Consider the following 19,392-nt stretch of genomic DNA (forward strand, 5'->3'; position numbering starts at 1 on the left):
TCTCCCCAGGAGCCAGCTTTTTAGGCAGGTGTCCACTTGGCACCCAGCTGCACCAGCCTGCAACTGCCGCTGGGAAGCCGAGGAGGTGAGGCTCAACTCTCCGATTTAAAGGCAGCAGAAGCATTGATCAAGGCCTAGAAAGTGCTCAGATTTGCCTCTCAGAGTAGCATGATGGTCAGGTGCTCAGGATCCAGAGCTAGACCTGGATCCCAATTCTGCCTGGCTCTTAGTAAATGCATGAGTTACCTCTCTCAGCCTCGATGTTCTCATCTGTAAAATGGGACTTACATTATACCACTCACCTCATTGAGTGGCTGGGATGATTTAAAATGTATTTATACAAAGTGCTTAGCACAGGACCTGGCCTATGGAGTGCCCTCCAGAAGCGATGGCTTTTCCGCTGTCTTGTCACTTGTCGTTCATCACAACCCAGTATGTATGGTGGTTGTTCTTGGAAAATGTCAGCACTGGATACGTAGTAGCCATTATGACTGTAATGAGTAGTTTTGTTAGAATGTTCTGTGCCCTGCCTCACCCTTCAGCCAGACGGGGAGTGTGCAGGGGCCGGTTTGTCTTATCTCTGTATCATTTCCCCCACTCCCCGCCCCTCCATAGAGACAGTGCCCCACTCAGAGTAGGCGTCCCTCCACCCACCTTGAAAACATGAGTCCTGAAAGGTAAGCATTGATTAATTCATCTGTAAATTAGTTGGACCAGCAGGTAACAGAGTTCAGTAATTGTGTGGGGTAAATCGGGGTCCCCTAAAAGACCCCTTACACGCTGTGACCCCTTACACGCTGTGCTGTCCTGTGGCAAAACTTAAACTGATTCAGTGCAGTTGAAGCACAGGGGCAGGGCAAAAAGCAACAATATATGTGCATAGCAGCACTCTTCGTGATAGCCTACGGTGGAGACAACCCAAGAGTTCATCAGCGGATTAACAGACAAAGAAATTGCAGTATATCCGCCGGGCACGGTGGCTCACCTGAGGTCAGGAGTTCGAGACCAGCCTGGCCAACGTGGCGAAACCCCGTCTTTACTAAAAATGTAAAAATTAGCCAGGAGTGGTGGCAGGTGCCTGTAGTCCCAGCTACTCGGGAGGCTGAGGCAGGAGAATTGCTTGAGCCTGGGAGGCACAGTTTGCAGTGAGTTGAGATTGCGCCACTGCACTCCAGCCTGGGTGACAGAGCGAGACTCCATCTCAAGAAACAAAGAAAGAAAGAGAGAGACAGAGAGACAGAGAGAGACAGAGAGAAGAAGGAAGAGAAATAAATTGTAGCATCTCCATGCAGTGGACCGTTAGTCATGGAAAGGGGTGAAGCCCTGACAGCTGCCACAGCCGGATGAACCTTGAGGATGTTATGCTAAGTGGACAAAAGGCCACATCGTGTATGATTTATATGCAGTGGAAGACACATTTTAACCCACAACAGTTTTGGCAGACATGGTTCCACCCACACCACCAGCTGTGTGACGTGCGCAAGGTGTGAACCCCTCCTCTCCTCTGTAACACGTCCACCTTGTAGAGGAGAGGAAGTGGGGCATATGGGTGAGAACCTTGCTGCTTAGAGGGCTCAGGGACATCTGTCTCACCTGGAAGCTGCTTAATGCAGATTCCCAGGCCTCATCGTGGTCACAAAAGGACACATAGTGTATGATTCCATATATATGCAATGTTCGGAATAGGGGAATCCAGGGACAGAAAGCGGATTGGTGGTTGCCCAGGGGATGGGGGAGAGTATAATAGGAAGTAACAGCTTAAAAAGGTTTCCTTGGAAGTGATGGAAAAGGTTTGGAAATAGTGGTGGTGGTTACACAACACTGTGCTAAATGCCACTCAACTGTTCACTGTAAAAGGGTTAATGGTGGCCGGGTGCAGTGGCTCATGCCTGGGATCCCAGCACTTTAGGAGGCCAAGGTGGCGGATCATCTGAGGTCAGGAGTTCAAGACCAGCCTGGCCAACATGGTGTGAAACCCCATGTCTACTAAAAATACAAAAATTAGCCGGGTGTGGTGGCAGGTGCCTGTAGTCCCAGCTACTCCGGAGGCTGAGGCAGGAGAATCACTTGAACCCAGGAGGCAGAGGTGGCAGTGAGCCGAGATCATGCCACTGCCTGGGTGACAGAGCAAGATTCCATCTCAAAAAGTAAATAAATAAATAAGTAAAGTAAATGGTTAATTTTATGGTGTGTGAATTTTTCCTCAATGAAGTAAATCTATATGTATGTGTGTATAGTGATGGCAGTCCCCTGGTCCCTCAGAGAGCCTGGTTTCTCAGGCCAGAGTGATGGGCTGTGACTGGTGAAGCCCCTGTGTGATTCCCAGAGGCACTGGGGTTGTCCCTACCGAGCCTGGGGCAAGAAAAGAATCCCAATCGGAGAGAAAAAAAATAGTATTCAATCTCATCCCAGAAGCACCGTTGACCCTAAAGCTCTGACCTATAACAAAAACAAACAAAACACGCATTTACAGTATTTCTTTAAGAATGAGATTTTGGGGGTGTCACTTTCTAGTGAAGTGGAATATCTTCTTGTCATTTTATACTCCACAATTAGATCACAGATGCCCTCCAGTCATCATGGTCCTGGCGCCCACGTGTTTCACTGGAAATGTGCACAGATAATTGGGACAGTGCTGCCTCCTTCCCTGGGAAATTGTAGCCAAAGCGCCGAGGCTGATTTAGTGACATGGATTGTGTGGGCTAGCAGGCATGGGGAGTAAGGCCAGGGCGCTGTGTTTGACCCAGGGTGTCTCTGTGGGGGGTGCACCAGCAGAGAGCTGAGAGGTTATGAGCTGGTTTTAGGTGATGGTGAAGACTTGGCGGCCAGAAGGGCAGTTTGGGGGTAACACTTATGAGGCCTGCATTATATCTGAAGGTAACCTGACAGTCTCTGATGCTCACAGGATTGAAGGGAAGCTATTCTGGAGGACTCGAGAAGGCCAAAAATGCTACCTCGCAAGTGTCCAGTCCTCCCGGAAGCCATGGCTTGCTGGAGATAGCAAATTATTTCCTACACGCTTAGCATCTGCAGCCATAGCGAGTCTTGAATCAGGGAAGCCAGAGAAGATAACCAGCCAGTCATTCTCCCTGGGTGTGCAAGGCACAATTGGGGACATTGCACATTGGTAGACCTTTTGAGAAAATTCCAAGGTGGGGTCCCAGTGAGATGGGGGCTTGGAGAGGGGTGTCTCCCATGGGAGGAGGTAGGCAGGGGCCCTTTCCTCTGGCCGAATGCAGTGCCACACACATACTAGACCTCAGCAATGATGGGAAGAGGCAAACACGCATGCTCCTGGGCCCCCCCGGGGGGCGTGGTGACAGGGACACCAAGGCTTTAGGATAGCACTGCCCAACAGAGCATTCTGCAACAATGAAAACGTTCTCTATCTGCGCCATTACAGTCACCACTAGACACAGCTGGCTACCGAGTCCAGTTATGAGTATTATCGAGTAATGTTACGATGCGATTGAGGTGCTGGATTTGTGGTTGTATTTCATTTTAATGAAGTTCAGTGTGAGTAGCCACCTGGGGCTTGTAGCTTCTGAACTAGGCAGCTCAGCTCTAGGACCTGCACTGGAAAAAGTTTTCAAAACCGGGCTGGCTCCTCCCTGGCTCATATTTCCCTGTGCGGTCCTCCTCCACTCTGCAGTTCCATGGGTGCGCCCATGCAGCGTCCTCCCTTCACGACAGGTGGTGGGGAGCATGCGTGCTTGTGTGTGTATGCGCGCGAGCCCTAGAGGCTGCGGCAAGCAGCAGAGCAGCAGAGCAGCAGCCCCTGGCTGGCGCGACGTGCTTCCAGTGCATTCTTAGTCACTCCTCTCCTGGCAAGGGGTACATTCCTGCTGACGACTTGTCTCCCGTGGAGGAGCAACAGGCTCTGCTTTCCCTGGCCTGAGAGCCCTGGCGTATGTGCTTGCCTCTGCTGGGAGAACAGTTGCCACAGTGATGGCAAGTGTTGCCCAGGTAACGTCCCTTCCTTGACAAGCAGAGAGGGTGAGGACAGCGCTGGAGTGGCTGACTCTGCCAGACGGAAAGCAGGAGGCTCTGCCTGCTGTCTCTGCTTGTTGCTGGCTGGTGGGGCTTGGGCTCGGATGTGGGGAGCCCTCCTGAGTTCTGCCTCCCCGGACTACTCCTTTACAGAACTTGGTAGGTGATAACAATCAGAGCTGCTCTTTAGCCAGGAACTGAGCTAAGTGTTTTATATATTATCTCATGGAATAGTCACAGCAAGCCTTTGACAGTAGTTATTCTTATGCTGATTTGCAGACAAGGAAACTGATGCAAGTAATAGACTCTAAGTTTCATGAGCACTGGGGCTTGTCTGCTTTCTTCACCACGGTTATCCTTAGTACTTAACATAGTTCTTGGCACATCATAGTAGATCTTCATGGATGATTGGATGGAATGGTGAATAGATGGATGAGTGAGTGATGGAAGTATGGATGGTAGATGGGTGATGAATGGATGGTGAGGTGGGTGATGAATGGATGGTGAGGTGGGTGAAGGATGGATGGGTGGGCGGGTGGATAGTTGGGTGGGTGGATCGTTGGGTGGGTAGGTGAATGGTTGCATGGATAAGTAGATGGATGAATGAATGAGTGGATGGATTAGTGGGTGGATGCATGGGTGGGTGGGTGGGTAGTTGGATGGATGGATGGATGGATAGATGGATGGATGGATGAATGGTGAGTGGATGGATGGATGGGTAGATAGATGGCTGAATGGATGGATGGGTGATTGGGCAGATGGATGGATGTGTGGGTGAACGGTAGGTGGGTGGGTGGATGATGGATGGGTGGGTGGATGAAGTAGAGCTTAGATTTGATATGGAGACTGCTCATGAAGCTTATACTCTTTGCCACTGAGCCATACTACCATTGGTTTTATCTGATGACTGCCTCCCTAGGATAGCATTTTTTTTTAAAAGGCTCTATTGAAATAGAATCTACATACCATAAAATTCACCCACTGTGAGTATACAATTCAGTGATTTTAGTAAATTTATTAAAGTTGTGCAACTGTCACCACAATTAAGTTTTAGAACATTTCCACCATCTTAAAAGATGCCCTCATGCTTGTTTGCAGTCTCATTCCCGTTCCGTGCCCCAGGCAATGAATGTTCCACTTTCTGTCTCTATAAAATTGCCTTTTCTAGACATTTCACATAAGAGAAATCATACAATATGTCTTTTGTGTCTGGTTTCTTTCCCTTAGCGTAGTGGTTATGAGGTGCATCCATCTTGTAGCATATGGGTAATTCAATTCTTTTTATTGCCAAATACTGTTTGGTTGAATGGCTAAACCCCATTTTGTTTATCCATTCATCAGTTGATGAATTTAAGTTGTTTCTGTTAAGAATGCTGCTATGGACATTCTTGGGCGTGTCTTTGGAGTTTGTTTCTCTTTCTCTTGGGTAGGTTTCTAGGAACAAAAGTGCTGGGTCATATGATAAATTTATGTATAATGTTTTAAGACACTTTCAAATGATTTTCCACGGTGGCTGTACCAGTTTACCTTCCCACCAGCAACACACAAGATTCCCAGTTTCTCCACACCTTTGTCAACACTTGGCATTGTCTGTCTTTTTCTATTATAGCCATCCTCGTAAGGCGAAGTGGTATCTCTTCATGGTTTTAGCTTGCGTTTTCCTGAGGGCTAATGACGTTGAGTCTTTTTTTGCATGCTTACTCCTAGGCTGGAGTTTGACTTTTAAAGCCAGAGCTTGGCAAACTTTTTTCTGTAAAGGGCCAGATAGCAAATATTTGGAGCTTTGTGGGCCACATTCGATTTCTGTTGCATATTCTGTGTTTATTTTCCATCATAACTCCTACAATTTATGAGAGCATTCTTGGTTTCATCGAACAAAAACAGGCAGGGGGCTGGGTTTCACCCACATACTGTAGTTCACCAACCCTGCTCTAAAGTCAGCCCCTTTCAGTGAAAACACCAGGTCACGTGCCCAGCCACAGAACAGTTCCAAGGCCCCTGTGTACTTCCCACTTCAGAGGAATCCAGTGGCCTGTGGGGTCCATGCTAGACAAACCACCAGGCCACCCACCCCACCTGGCAAAGTGCACTCAGCAGGAAGACCATATTGCAAAGCGGAGGGCCAGCCTCCAGGGAGCCTGGAGCGGGGATTCCGGAGGCGTCCCTGTCCCAGCTCCACCATGATTCATCACCTGATGAGCTCATCAGAGTTCCTGGGATGAGGCGTGCTAATTTGTCACCTAGGGAGGGGGGACAGGGCCCTGTTGATCCTGGACAAGTCTCCCTCATCCCTGTGACCACCCTGACCTGGGGCTCAGAGCCTCTTCTAGGAACAGGGGCCTGCCTGCAGCCCGCACCCACAACGCTGTTGTGGAGCCCACCCTCTCCCTGCCACTTCCACCACCTTCTGGTTACCTGGCCTCCACTCTCAGAGCCTCTTGGGCTTGTTTCTGGATCTTGTCCCTATGCCACCAAGCATTCTTGACACCTCCTTCAGGATCTCTTGGCAAGTCTGATATCCTCTCCGCCTAACCCCGCTGGCCCTCACTGATGTGATGGAAAGAGCTTTGCAGTGGCCAGAGCCAGTTTTCACTCCTGGATTGTCCCTTTCTAGCTGCTTGACTCCGGGCAAGTTGCTTGACCTCTCGGGGCCATGATAGGCTTCTGTGCACAGAGAAACCAACAGTCCTCTGGCAAAAGCTGCAGCTGGCCACACCCTCAGCATCACGTGAGGGCTGCAGGCTGCTCACCATGAACACCTGGGACCCTGCGCGAGCGCATGCTTTTTGCTGGCTCTGGGATCACTCTGGCCTGGGCACAGGGCAGTCAGAAGGCCTGAAGAGTTGGCCTGGTGTGGTGGCTCTCGCCTGTAATCCCACCACTTTGGGAGGCCGAGGTGGGCGGGTCACGAGATCAGGAGTTCAAGACCAGCCTGGCCAACATGGTGAACCCCATCTCTACTAAAAATACAAAAATTAGCTGGTCATGGTGGTGCACACCTGTAATCCCAGTTACTTGGGAGGCTGAGGCAGGAGAATCACTTGAACCCGGGAGGTGGAGATTTTTCAGTGAGCCGAGATCTCACCACTACACTCCAGCCTGAGTGACAGAGCAAGACTGTCTCAGAAAAAAAAAATATATATATATATATATCCCTGAAGAGTTTAGGGAACTGATGGACAAATGGCCGGCTCCCTCACTCTTTAGGACCGTCAGCTCTGAGTGTGATCTGCACTGTCCCCTAGAGCCCCTAGCAGGAGTGAGCCCTCATTGCCCATATCATGTGCTTGACAGTGCCCCGTTTATTGACCATCTTCTCTTACCCGTCTCACTTCCCCACTCACCCCACCAGTATTTCCTGCCATTCCCTCTCAAATCAGTAAGCCATTTGCACTCAGTCCCTTGTCTCAGGGTCTTCCCTATGACAAGCCCCAGCTCATGGGATACTGTGAGGATTGAGTGAGATAAAGCTCATAAGAGCTAGCACTGTGCCTGGCACATGGTATGTCCTCATGAAATGTTAGCCCTTGGTACAAGCCCTGGGACCTTCTGGCTCTGAATACAGCCTCTGCAGACTCTCCCATGGATGCCTGTGAAACAAGGGCTTGGGCCCTCCCGGGAAAGCTGTTGTCCTCCCCGCTCGAAGAAGGGGAGCTGTGGATGAGCTGAGGCTGGGTGCACCGACCCCGAGGGCTCGTCTCTGAAGCTGCGTTGGTGCCAGCATTGCCCACTGGGCCCTGCTATGCCTCAGACTGGTCGCCTCTGCATCTTGAGTGGCGTCTGTGTGTGGAGAACAGGAGGTTGTACTCACAGCCACCCACCTCAGGGCTGGTTGTATTTTGCAAAGTTTAAATGAGACTTCGCTGGAATGATGTTCACCAAATATTAATGGTGGCTATTTCTGGGTTGTGGGATTTTTGAGGCCTTTTAAAACTTATCCTCTTCTTTGTGCTTTTCAGTATGGTTTAGATTTTTTGCAATGAGCATGCAACTTTACCAAAAGAATGAAGTCATTCATCTTTCAAAAGTAAATAATGTGCAGCTGATCAGAAGAGTCCACTTAGAGCCCAGACTCCATGCAAATCTGCAGTCTGCTGTGGGAAGACACGGGTGTGGATCACTGTGGTTTGCTTTGGGGCTTGATATATGGTGGATTTTGTGTGATCATTTCATGGTCTTTTAAAAATTAAACAATTCTCTGGGTACACACTGAAACCACAGACTCTAAGGCTCAAAGGAGCATTCATCCTCTGGAACGGGCAGGGTTCTTGCTTCAGACATGTTGTGTTTTGCACAGATTTCGTTGTGCTGCTCAGGCAGCACGTCCTGCTCACAGCACTAGGACAGGGCGGCTTCAGTTGACAGTAACTAGGAAGGAGGCTGGTTATGGTTCCAGAGACACCTCAGTGGACTGGGTACGTCTTGTCATTAATGAAGTTCAGCCATCATCAATATCAACAGCATGTTTACTCTTCACTGTACACTCACCCCCGACAGCTTGTCATGTTTCTTCCCGTACTTTAAGGGTCTCCAGTGGCTGGCAAGGGAATGTTTCTGGTCTTTCCCCTCCTGCTGCCTGGGGAATGCTGGGCTGCCTTGGCCTCCTTTGCCCTCCTGGGCCTATGAGAAGAGCTGATCTCTTTCTGATTCTTGATGTGGAATGGGTGAATGGGCAAAGAACAGTAAGACCAGGGTGCTGGAAGGAGGAGAAAAAGGTAGGCAGGTGGGTAGATGAAAGAACTAGAGAGAAGGAGAAAGGAGCAGAGAGAGGAGAAGGGAGAGATGACAGGAAAGACTGGGGTGATGGGGGGTACTGAAAACCGCCCTTGGTGTGAGTTCATGGGGGCAACACTAGTGGCAATGAGTGTATCAGAGGCCCCAGAAAATCATGGGGTGTGGGAAAATAATGGAGAGGAGGAAGATGGGATGCCGTATTGGCCTAGGTTTTACACTTCATCTCCTTCAGTTTTTCAAGAGACAGATGCAGTCTCAGCGTTCCTTTTTGTTACTCTTGGCTGTTTTGGCTGGACTTTACTTTTGAATGCGACTCCATAGAGTGGACCACATGGGTCTAGGATGGGTAAGGGTTACAGATTGAAAGAGATACAGGTATTTTCGAGCCTGACTTACAGAACAGGACCCTGACGCTCAGAAGGTGAAAGTTTTCTAGGAAGAACCAGATCTTTCCAACTCAGGTCCACCTCCCGTCCCACCACTGTGCCTCACCGACAGAAGTAACTGTTCAACTTGGCATGGAATGTGTCCCCCAAATATTTCCTCGATAGCAGTGCATCCCAAGACCACTTGATAATTCCTAGCTCAGAAACTAAGTGGTCAGGGAGGCTCTGGCAGCTTGTAGGTTTCTGTTTGAGCCTTAGCGGTCAGCAAGGGACCCTCCTCTCCCCCCTCCTCTTTCTGACTTTGGCTCAGAGATTGTGACATGTCACCCCAGCTGGCTGCTGGCACGGTGATACTAAAATTAGGCTCTCCCTAAGGAGCAGAGCACTTAACGAAGGAGTTCATCCAGTTAGAAAGTCTCTCAGGCAGGCCGGGTGCAGTGGGGCAGGCAGCTGCAAAGGCAGGAGCCAGGGCGGGGGTGGAGGGAGCGCTTGGCCCAGACCTCCGCCTTCCGAGGGCCTCCGTTTCCATGATGTCAGAGAGGCGGAACTAACCCTGCCTCAAATCCAGGGAGGCGGCAGCCCCTGCCCCAACCACTCTCTGGCTTCGACACAGAGCCCAAGCGAAGGTGAGAGCACTCTTCTCTTCCTCGCCAGGTGGATGTGGAGGGCAGCGCCGGGTTTCCAGGTCTTCCTCGCCAGGTGGATGCGGAGGGCAGCGCCAGGTTTCCAGGGGAGCATTCTGGGTTTAGTCCCTACCTGGCTGGAGTTTAATTCCCAGCCTTAATCCTGTCTGTCATGTTTCCTAGCTGACTACCTGTCTTCAGGCGACCTCTTGGGAATGGCGTAGGCGGAAACAGTGCCTTCAACTTAGAGAAAGCCCCTTTGTGGACTGACCATTCCCACTGTTACTGCACTTGAATCCTTGGGGAATGAGTTTGGCAAAAGATATGATCTAAAAGAGAAATCTCCCCATTTTGTTTTTGAAGTCACTGGAAACTGTGTGGAGACAGTATAGTATGGTGGTGAGGGTACTGGCTTGAGAGTCAGGACACATGTTTCTGTCTCAGCTCTGCCAACTCTAGAGTCTTGGGCAGATTTTCTAACCTCTTGTGTACCTCGGTTTCCTCATCTTTTTTTGGCAAAAACAAAAACAAAAAACAGGAAAAGAGAAAAAGGTCATCTATCAAGGATTATCATCGGGCTGAAGTGAGCCTGTGTGGGAAATGGGTCTCTAGTGTCAGGAGGCCTGGCTGCAAACGCACCCTGTGGCTTTGAACGAGAGCCTTCCTCTCTCGGGGTGTCAGTTTCCTTATAAACGGGGACCGGGCCAAGTTGGCAGTTTCTCAGGGCCTCTTCACCCTAACCCACCTGATTCTTTGATTGTCTTCCATCTTCTGCCCTCCTGACATGAGTAACGTGTTGCTGTCTCTTTATCTCTTTCAACCAGAAAAAGATTTACAAATATAAGAAAGTGCTGAGTAACCCAAGCCGCTGGGAAGTTGTGTTGAAAGAGATCCGGACCCTGGTGGACATGGCCCTGACATCCCCCCTGCAGGACGACTCCATCAACCAGGCCCCACTGGAAATCGTCTCGAAACTGCTCTCAGAGGTAAACCCCTCCCTCCAGACCCCTTTACGTTGTTTGCCTTTCCCTCCGCCGATCACCGCCGATCACCGGCTCCCCGCCAAGCAGCACGCGCAGGCAGAGCTCCATGTGGGCTGTGTTGTCACGCTGCTGCCGAGGGAGGTGAGCAGTTGCCCACCCAGCCATGTGTGGGAGTTGGTGAGGGAGGCTTGCCCCAGCTGCTTCCAGCTGTGCTGTCTGGGGATTGTAGCACGGAAGAGGAGGTGTTGCCCCGTACAGTGGGGGCCGGTAGTCCCAGCTCCATCTCTCTCTTCCCCCAGCAGTGGCCCACATGAGCTTCACGGGTCCAGGGGGACTTAGCTTTCTGCCCTCGTCACCCCACAAAGCCTGTAGATGTGCTTTGTTTAATTTAAACACCATTTTAAAAATTAGGATATTTCACAATACACTGAGAATTTCCAGGTTCTCTTTAAAAACAATCAGAAAATCCAGCCGCGGTTTGCAGCTGGCGCTACCTGGTGCTACCTGTCGGCTGGGCTTCCTGTGCCATCTGCTTTGCTGGCCTCCCCGCATGTTGAATGTGTACTTTGTGCCAGGCACCATCTGGGAATTCAAGCAAAGACAAGCCCCTACCCCCCTGGAGCTTGTGTCCCGGCAGGGGAGACAGGCAGTGAACAATAAAACTCATCAGCGAGTCTGTCCCGCTGCTGGTTAGGCAGAAGGCGCTTCGGAAATGTGCTGCTTTCTGTTGTCTCTGTTTCAGATGCTATTCTAGGTGCTTTACAAATATTAATACTGCTCTCGTTTATTTGCTCACCTGGCCCTCTGGGAACACTGGAGTTGATGACTCCTGATTTAAACTGTGCACGGCCACCAGAGTGATGCTTCTGTCCCCCTCCCCTGACAGTGGCACCCCCGGTTCCTGAGTCACCCCCATCAAGCTCCCATGCAAGTGCCCGGCTTCCTGGAGCCCTCCCCTCTCTGGCCACTGCCCTGGGACAGGAGCCTGTCACCAGCCCTCTGTGTCTGCGGAGTAGAGAAGGCCCCTCATTCTGGGAGGAGGCGGCGTGGGAGGTAGAAAGTAGGTGGCAGTGACAGTCTCAGGCAGGGAGACAGAGGTCAGAGGTGGTGTCCTCACTTGGGAGACCAGCATCGTTCCAAGAGGAGTGAAAACCCAGGCTGGGAAATGAATCACAGAGTGGCTGGAATTCTGAGGCCGGGTGCCAGATGTCCAGCCCTAACTGCAGACTTCTCATCTGGAGAAGGAGTCCCTGCTCACCTGTAGTAAGCCGGGCAGGTGCCGGGTGCCACCCAAGCTGGAGTGCAGTGGTGTGACAGCTCACTGCACCCTCCGCCTCCTGGGTTCAAGCAGTTCTTCTGCCACAGCCTCCCAAGTAGCTGAGATTACAGGCGTGTGCCACCATACCCAGCTAATTTTTTGTATTTTTAGTAGCGACAAGGTTTCACCATGTTGACCAGGCTGGTCTTGAACTCCTGACCTCAAATGATCCATCTGCCTTGGCCTCCCAAAGTGAGACAGCTTCTCTTTTAAAACTCATTCTCTCTGAAAGGTGGTCCTTTCTGTCTTCACTTTGCAGATGAGGAAACTGAGGCCCAGTGATACTGAGTGACCTATTCAACTCACATGGCAAGTTTGTAATGGAGCTAGAAGCTCCACCTTAGAGTTGCCAAGTGCTTTTGAGACCAACTTGGCCACCACTTCAGCCCCACCAGGCTCGACCACCACCACACCCTTTTTAAATCAGGGCAGTGATGAGGGCAGCAGACGTGCCATGTTGCCTGCCTTGGGCAAGATTTTTTTCCCCTCTCAGATGTGCTTCAGGTGACCGCATGCCTGTTGGCCTTCACATCCCTCCTTGGGCTTTTTTTTTTTTTTTAATTACCAATGGGGTCTCACTGTGTTGCCCAGGTTGGTCTCATACTCCTGGGCTCAAGCGATCCTCTCACCTTGGCCTCCCAAAGTGCTGGGATTATAGGCTTGAGCCACCACACCTAGCTCCAGACACCTGGCTGAGGGTGCTTCAAAGTAAAAATCTCAAAGGCAGCTGACCCCTAAGTGCTAGGATGGAGGAATAAAGATACTTAAAGTAGGAAAATGGAAGAAGTTTCCATGTGCTTTGAAGCTACTGTGTCAGGCAAGGAGTCAGCATTACTCACCCTACGTTACTGAAGAGAGCTGACATTTCATGAGGGACAGAGCTGGGACTCCAGCCCAGGCTGCCTGACCCAGCATCCACTCATGCATACTCTGCAGTGGTGAGTTTGATGACCCTTAGACCTCCCCAGTTTCTCGCAAGGACCCTGCAAGGTAAGTATTAAAATACTATAGAGGAGTAACCAGGGGTGCCGAGAGGTTAAGTAGCTTACACGGGGCCATTCAGATAAGTGTTAGGCCAGGACCCTCACCCGGGTCTGCCCAATGGTGAAGCTTATGCCCCTGCACATAAATGTGTCCTAAACCTGGGTTGGTAGAGACTTTTTGGCAAGTATGTGACTGTGTAGATTAAGAGTGCGTGTTGTGGGGTCGGAAGGACCTTGTCCTGCGCTCAGTAGCTGAGTGACCTTGGACAAGTTGCTAGGCCTCTCTGTGCCCAGTTGTTTTCTGTAAATTGGGTCTGAGATGAGTACCCATTTCATAGGACGGAGGATGAGATGCTCTCATCCACATGAAGGGCTTGGCACTGTGCCTAACGTGCAAGGGCCTTTGATACAGGGCCACCTTTTCACTGTCATAAAGGATGGCTGTGGTCTGAACCCCGTAAGCGCCCTCAGCCAGGTGTCTGGAGCTAGTAGCTGGAAAAACAAACACCTGCCTTCGACCTCCGTGCCCTGTTTTGGGGCTGGGTTCTTTCTCTGTTCTGTTTACTGAAGTTGTTTGCAAGGCCTCCTCTGGAGAGGTTCCAGGCATCACCACACCGACTAGAAAGTGGAAGGATCAAGAGGGAGCAGGCAGAGGGGCATCGTGGAGGGAACTGTTAAGGATGCAAAACAGTTCTGAGAAAGAACTGTCTGTCCACCAGCAAAGCAAAGCTGGCTGTCCCCACCCTCCCAGGCCTCTGTTGAGTTATATGTAGAGTGGCCACTTAGCTTGAGAGTCAGGTGTTCCCTCTAATGCAGCGGCTATTAGTGGACATGCTCTACCGGGGGTGTAAAATGGCCCTGGTGGAGAGAGGGCTCCCTGTAGAATGCATGGGCTGCCCTGTGACTGGGACAAAGGAAGTAGTGTCCATGGTCACCAAAGCCTTCCTGAAAAGGTGTGTGGGTGGGGGCGAGGGATGGATGTGTCGAGCTGCCCTTGGCAGCCCAAAATAAGGAAGTGCCTCTTGAATGGGTGGTGGAGCACTGTAGCTCAGTGGCAGGAAATATAGACTTTGGAGTCAGGACAGACGGGTTCATATCCTCACTCCACCCCATATTACCCTGCACCTGCTAGTCACTGCATCCCGTCAGTCTCAGGCAGCTGATCAGTCAATGGGGTAGTAGAGAACCTGTCATAATCAAAAGAAATTGGTGGCATGAGCAAAACAAAGCTCTTACACAGTGCCTGAGGCATAGAGAGCTCATCAGCAGTCATAACGAGAGACCAAGGCCAGGCTTCTCCCCCAGGCTGAAAAATGACTGATAGCTAATAATCTGCCATAAACAGGCTGCTCAAACTCCACTCATATCCACTAGAGAAAAAAGGGTGTTCAAATCCAAAAAACATCCTTTCACATGCCTGGAGTCTAGGTGTCTTGGGTCTGGCCTCACCTAGGTCAGGACGTCTCATAGGGACCTGTAGAGACTCGTGTTGTTCAGACGCTGACCCGGCTTCACGGTCTCCCGCAGCCCTCGGGAAGCCAGTTTATTGGGCAAAAGCCAATTCATAGCTCGCGAGCTTTTCTTTTGCCTTGGCTGCTGTCAACATATTAGACACCCCCATATGTCTTAAGCCTGTCTAGGTGGTGGGAGCCATGGGACTCTGTCTAGAACCAGAACAATCGATCTTGCCAACACTGTTCAAATGAGGGGTCTCTTTACAAGCAGCCAATGTGGCTCTGTTAGGAAATACGAATCGGCACCACTGTGTGTCCACCAAAACAGACAAGGAAAGCGAACACACCATGAAACTAGCAAGAAAGAAGGGCGAGCACTTGGGGTTTTCCCGTGATTCCTTGTTTATGGCACATCCGTCTCTTTCCTTGTTCACGTACTCACAGATGACGGCACAGGTCGAGCATCTCTAGTCCCGAAACCTGAAAAGCTCCAAAGTCCAAAACTTTCTTTTTTAGAGACAGTCTCGCTCTGTCACCCAGGCTGGAGTGTGGTGGCACAATCTCGGCTCACTGCAGCCTCCGCCTTCTGGGTTCAAATGTTTCTTCTGCCTCGGCCTCCCGAGTAGCAGGGATTACAAGTGCCCACCACCATGCCCAGATAATTTTTGTATTTTTTGTAGAGACGGGGTTTTGCCATGTTGGCCAGCTGATCTTGAACCCCTGGCTGGCCTCGAGCAATCCACCCTCCTTGGCCTCCCAAAGTGCTGGGATTACAGTTGTGAACCACCATTCCTGGCCCAAAGTCCAAAACTTTCTGAGCATCAACATGACACTCAAAGGAAATGCTCATTGGAGAGTTTCAGGTTTTGGATTCTCGGACTAGGATGCTCGACTGGTTAAGTATAATGCAGATATTCCAAAATTTTTTAAAAAATGGAAATCCAAAACACATGTTCCCAAGCATTTCAGTAAGGGATGTTCAACCTGTAACGGTTACCAATTATTTAAGAAAAGTCCAGATTGGGAAGGAAACAGGACCCCTAAAATTTCAGCAGATGTAATCCATTCAACCTAATTACGTTTTTGCAAGTCAGTTGCTAGAATTTGAATTCAGCTAAAACATCTCAGGCCCACTCACAGAACTTTGTGTTCCTTGGGAACTGAGTTTGAGAAACACTGAAATCATATACGTGTTACTCCTAAAAGGCTGCCTGCCACAGCATTAGGACTCTTAAAAGGTCTGTTTCTTTACATACTTATTATGAACCTGCCCTCTGGCTTCTAAGCAGTTTCACTTTGACAAGGACCAGATCCTCTCCCAACAGCCTAATGAGGTTACTGGAAACCCCGTTTACCAAAGCAGAAACTGAGTCTCCCCCAGACTCGACTCACTCAAGGTCACATAACTCAAGCCCTGAAACAGGGACAAGAACTCAGTTCTCCCTGCCCCGAAACCATACTTTTTCCCCTTTCCCGACCTTGTCTATGAGGGTGTTCAGATCTGTTTAATTAAGAAAAAATTATGGTGACAGTTGGTCTGTGACGCTGAAGATGTTTTAAAACTGTGGATCTTGAAATCCAAATGCTCGTTTTCTCAATTTTCTTTTGTTTTCTTTTCCTCCTGCTGTCTCCCTTCAATCCTTTAGAACACAAACTTGACCACCCAGGAGCATGAAAACATCATTGTGGTAAGTTCCTCTCGAACACGCACCCTCCACCCACCTCCGCCTCCTGGAGCCTACAACCCTTTTCCTGGTTTGGGGTAATTCTGGCGCCTGCGTAATCCACCAGCATCTGGCCTTGCTCCATTTTGTCTTTTCTAGCAAGCTGGTCGCATCTCCCTCTGCCTTTGCACATTTCAGAGCCCCAGTTGATGGGAGAGGGAGTGTAATTATCTGTCTTTGAGGTTTGTAGCAAATGTATCATAATCGCCTCCTCCTTCCTGAGTCTGCCTAGGGAGTTGAAGGCAGGAGATGGCAGAGACCGTATAATTTATTCGGAGGCATCACCCCATTAGCTGAAAGGTAAACGTCCTCTTTCTTGCCCCAGGACATGTCTGCCAATTAATCCACAAATAGAACTTGGATTTAATTCCCTGTGATACATAAAGTGAGATGCTATTTTCTGGGACTCTACCATGACGTAAGCATTTTTGAGGTAAAATATCTTCCTGGATGACTTTTAGCTACGAAACCTAACTCTCACTTGAGAGAAGAAAGCAATGAAATCGCACCTGCTAGATGGTCAGCACCGTGCTGTGTATTTGAATTCAGATAACCTAGTCCCCAAGGAGTTCGTCATCTATTGTAAGAAGACAAAAGTGATCACCGCAAAACACAGAGACATTGAGTGCAGAGAGTAAGTAGAGTGATAAACTCCCCTGGGAAAGGAGCCAGAGAGCTTCCTGGAGGTAGTGATATCTGAGCTGGGTTTTGAAGGATCAATAGGAGTTTTCCAGGTGGCAAAACAGGATAAAAACATCCCAGAGAGAAGAAACAATGTGCAAGGGCACAAAGATTTAAAGCAACGTGGTGCGTTCTGGAAGCTTCAGCATTTCTGGAGCATAAAGCATAAGGAAATGAGAAGCAGGCGGATGGGAGATGAAATAGAAGCAAGAGGCAGAGCCTTTTGTGCCCAGGAGGGGACCTTGGAACTAAGCGGCCTGGGATGTCTCCTGGGTGCAAGGTACAGAAGAAGAGCAGCCTCAGTCACTAGGCCCCTCAGACTTCTTTAGCCGAATCGAGGCCTTAAGGGACCCACTCAGTCGGCCCTGGCAAGCCAGGCTGGTTATGGTATGCACAAAATGAGGTGGACCTCAGGCCTTTGATTGTAGAGAGTCAAGGCAGCAGCTTCTGCCTTTGCTGTCACCTCCAGTGTCTGGCACATAGTCGGCCCCCAGTGGGTGTTTGCTAACAGTATAGAGGTTTTCTCCATGCTCTCACCCTGACTATCCCTTGCCTTCTCTTGCCAGAACAGGAGAACACGTCAACCTGGGCACCCCCAGTCACTCACCACCACCTTTTTCCAGCATAGTATCAGTTCATCCATTCATTTAACATACTTTGCTGAGCATGTGAGTTTAACTATGTGCCAGACACTAACTCTGTCCCACAGATAGAGAGCTGGACGAGACATGAGGCCGGCATTGAGGATTGAATGTATGCTGAGAGAACCTGGCGAGTCAACAGATAATACAAAAATAACATAGCCAAGGGCTGAGGTTTGTTCTGGGTGTTAGTGGGGGTGCAGAGGATAGGTACTTAACCTGTGTCAGGGAGGGTACTGGGAGGATGATGATGGAGGACTTCCAGGAGGAGGTGACCAAGCTGAATCTTAAAGGAGAGATAGGAAAATGTCAGGTAAACGGAGCAAGCTGGGGAAGGCGTTCCAGGCAGGGGGACTTCCATGTGCAAAGGCAAAGTGGTAAGATGGGAACCAGAAGGAGGTACTGCTTCCTCTGCAGAACCAGAAGGAGGTACTGCTTCCTCTCCCTGCCAGCAACACCTGTGGGTCCCACTGGGTGCCTGGAAGCCCTGGATGGAGGACAAGGGCTTGCATTCAGGGCAATCCTGGGAAAGAAATTTTGATCCGAGAAATCCAGGCTGCATTTATCCAGCTAATATGGCTGAACTGAACCCTTAGTTGGGTCGGGTTGAGCTTCCCGGCTCAGCAGGAGTGCCTGAGAACAGGAAAGAATTTGATCTGAGGGTCTGACCCTCACCCCTGCGTTTTACAGCCTCCCCTTCCAGCATTCTTTTATTACTATTGCTGTTGTCATTATTGTGACGACTTCTGGAGCCTCCTTTCATTCCAACAGTTACATCCTCTTATTTGCCCTACTGGCAATTAGTCTTCTCCCATGTGCTTGGTAGTTTTTTAATGCACTAATTTTTCTACCATAGCTTGAGTTGGTTTTATTCATTCCATTGGCCAGGCAATAGTAACTGTTGTTGGTCTTGGACCAGGAGTCCAAACCCCAGCTGTGATCCGGCTCACTATGGAAGGCTCTCACCATGGTGGTGAAGAACGTGGGCTTAAAGCTGAATCTAGGTTCAAGTTTAGAATCAAGTTCAGACCCCGACCCCAGCCATACTAGCTGTGATAGAACTTTTAATTTTATTTAAAATATCATTTTGCAAGTATTTCTTTTTTTCTTTTCTTTCTTTCTTTCTTTTTTTTTTTTTTTTGAGACAGAGTCTCTCTGTCGCCCAGGCTAGAGTGCAGTGATGCGATCTCGGCTCACTGCAACGCCACCTCCTGAGTTCAAGTGATTCTCCTGCCTCAACCTCCTGAGTAGCTGGGATTACAGGGGTGCGCCACCACGCCTGGCTAATTTTTGTATTTTTGGTAGAGACGGAGTTTCACCATGTTGGTCAGAGTGGTCTTGAATTCCTGACCTCAAGTGATCTACCGCCTTGGCCTCCCAAAGTACTGGGATTACAGGCGTGAGCCACTGTGCCTGGCCAATTTTGCAAGTATTTCATGAGTATGAGTATGTTTTCATCAGGAAAAGAGGATGTCATCCCATCCCAGTGCCCTCTGCAGTAACATCTTGTTTTCAGGTGGTGACAAACCCACACAGACAGATATGGTTGTGGATTTTTTGGGTTTGGGGTTTTTTATTTTTTTATTTTTTTTTGCTTTTAATGTGAATGATGTGATGCACGGTGTGTCGCCCTGGATTTATTTTTCTCTCTTCACAATATGGCCTGGAGATTGTTCGAAGTCTTTTCGTGGCTGTCTACCCCACAGTTCCTGATCCTTGTTTGTTGTGTTTCAGGCAATCGCTCCTTTGCTGGAAAACAACCACCCACCACCAGATCTCTGTGAATTCTTTTGCAAGGTATGGGATTGCTGAGCTGGGGCTCTGGCTGCAGGGGGCTACCTCCCTCGGTGTGTGCACACTGGGGATCGGGTTTGC

General features: G+C 49.8%; 1 protein-coding gene across 10 annotated transcripts in view; it reads left to right on the forward strand.

The window, feature by feature from the left end:
* CMIP (c-Maf inducing protein) overlaps positions 1–19,392 on the forward strand; it is a 266,083-nt gene that overhangs the window by 196,341 nt on the left and 50,350 nt on the right. For 6 of the 10 annotated variants that reach the window (XM_015126693.3, XM_077986955.1, XM_077986958.1 and 3 more), the window contains 3 exons: positions 10,558–10,719; positions 16,118–16,159; positions 19,252–19,314. In XM_015126693.3, coding sequence (XP_014982179.1) covers positions 10,558–10,719; positions 16,118–16,159; positions 19,252–19,314 — 267 coding nt within the window. Of the gene's footprint in view, positions 1–3,756; positions 4,150–9,670; positions 9,737–10,557; positions 10,720–16,117; positions 16,160–19,251; positions 19,315–19,392 lie in introns of those variants that run through there. The other 4 variants (XM_077986956.1, XM_077986957.1, XM_015126695.3 and 1 more) reach the window with 3 other exon arrangements.

Source organism: Macaca mulatta, chromosome 20, assembly GCF_049350105.2.
Source record: "Macaca mulatta isolate MMU2019108-1 chromosome 20, T2T-MMU8v2.0, whole genome shotgun sequence".
In the NCBI taxonomy this organism is placed as follows: domain Eukaryota; kingdom Metazoa; phylum Chordata; class Mammalia; order Primates; family Cercopithecidae; genus Macaca; species Macaca mulatta.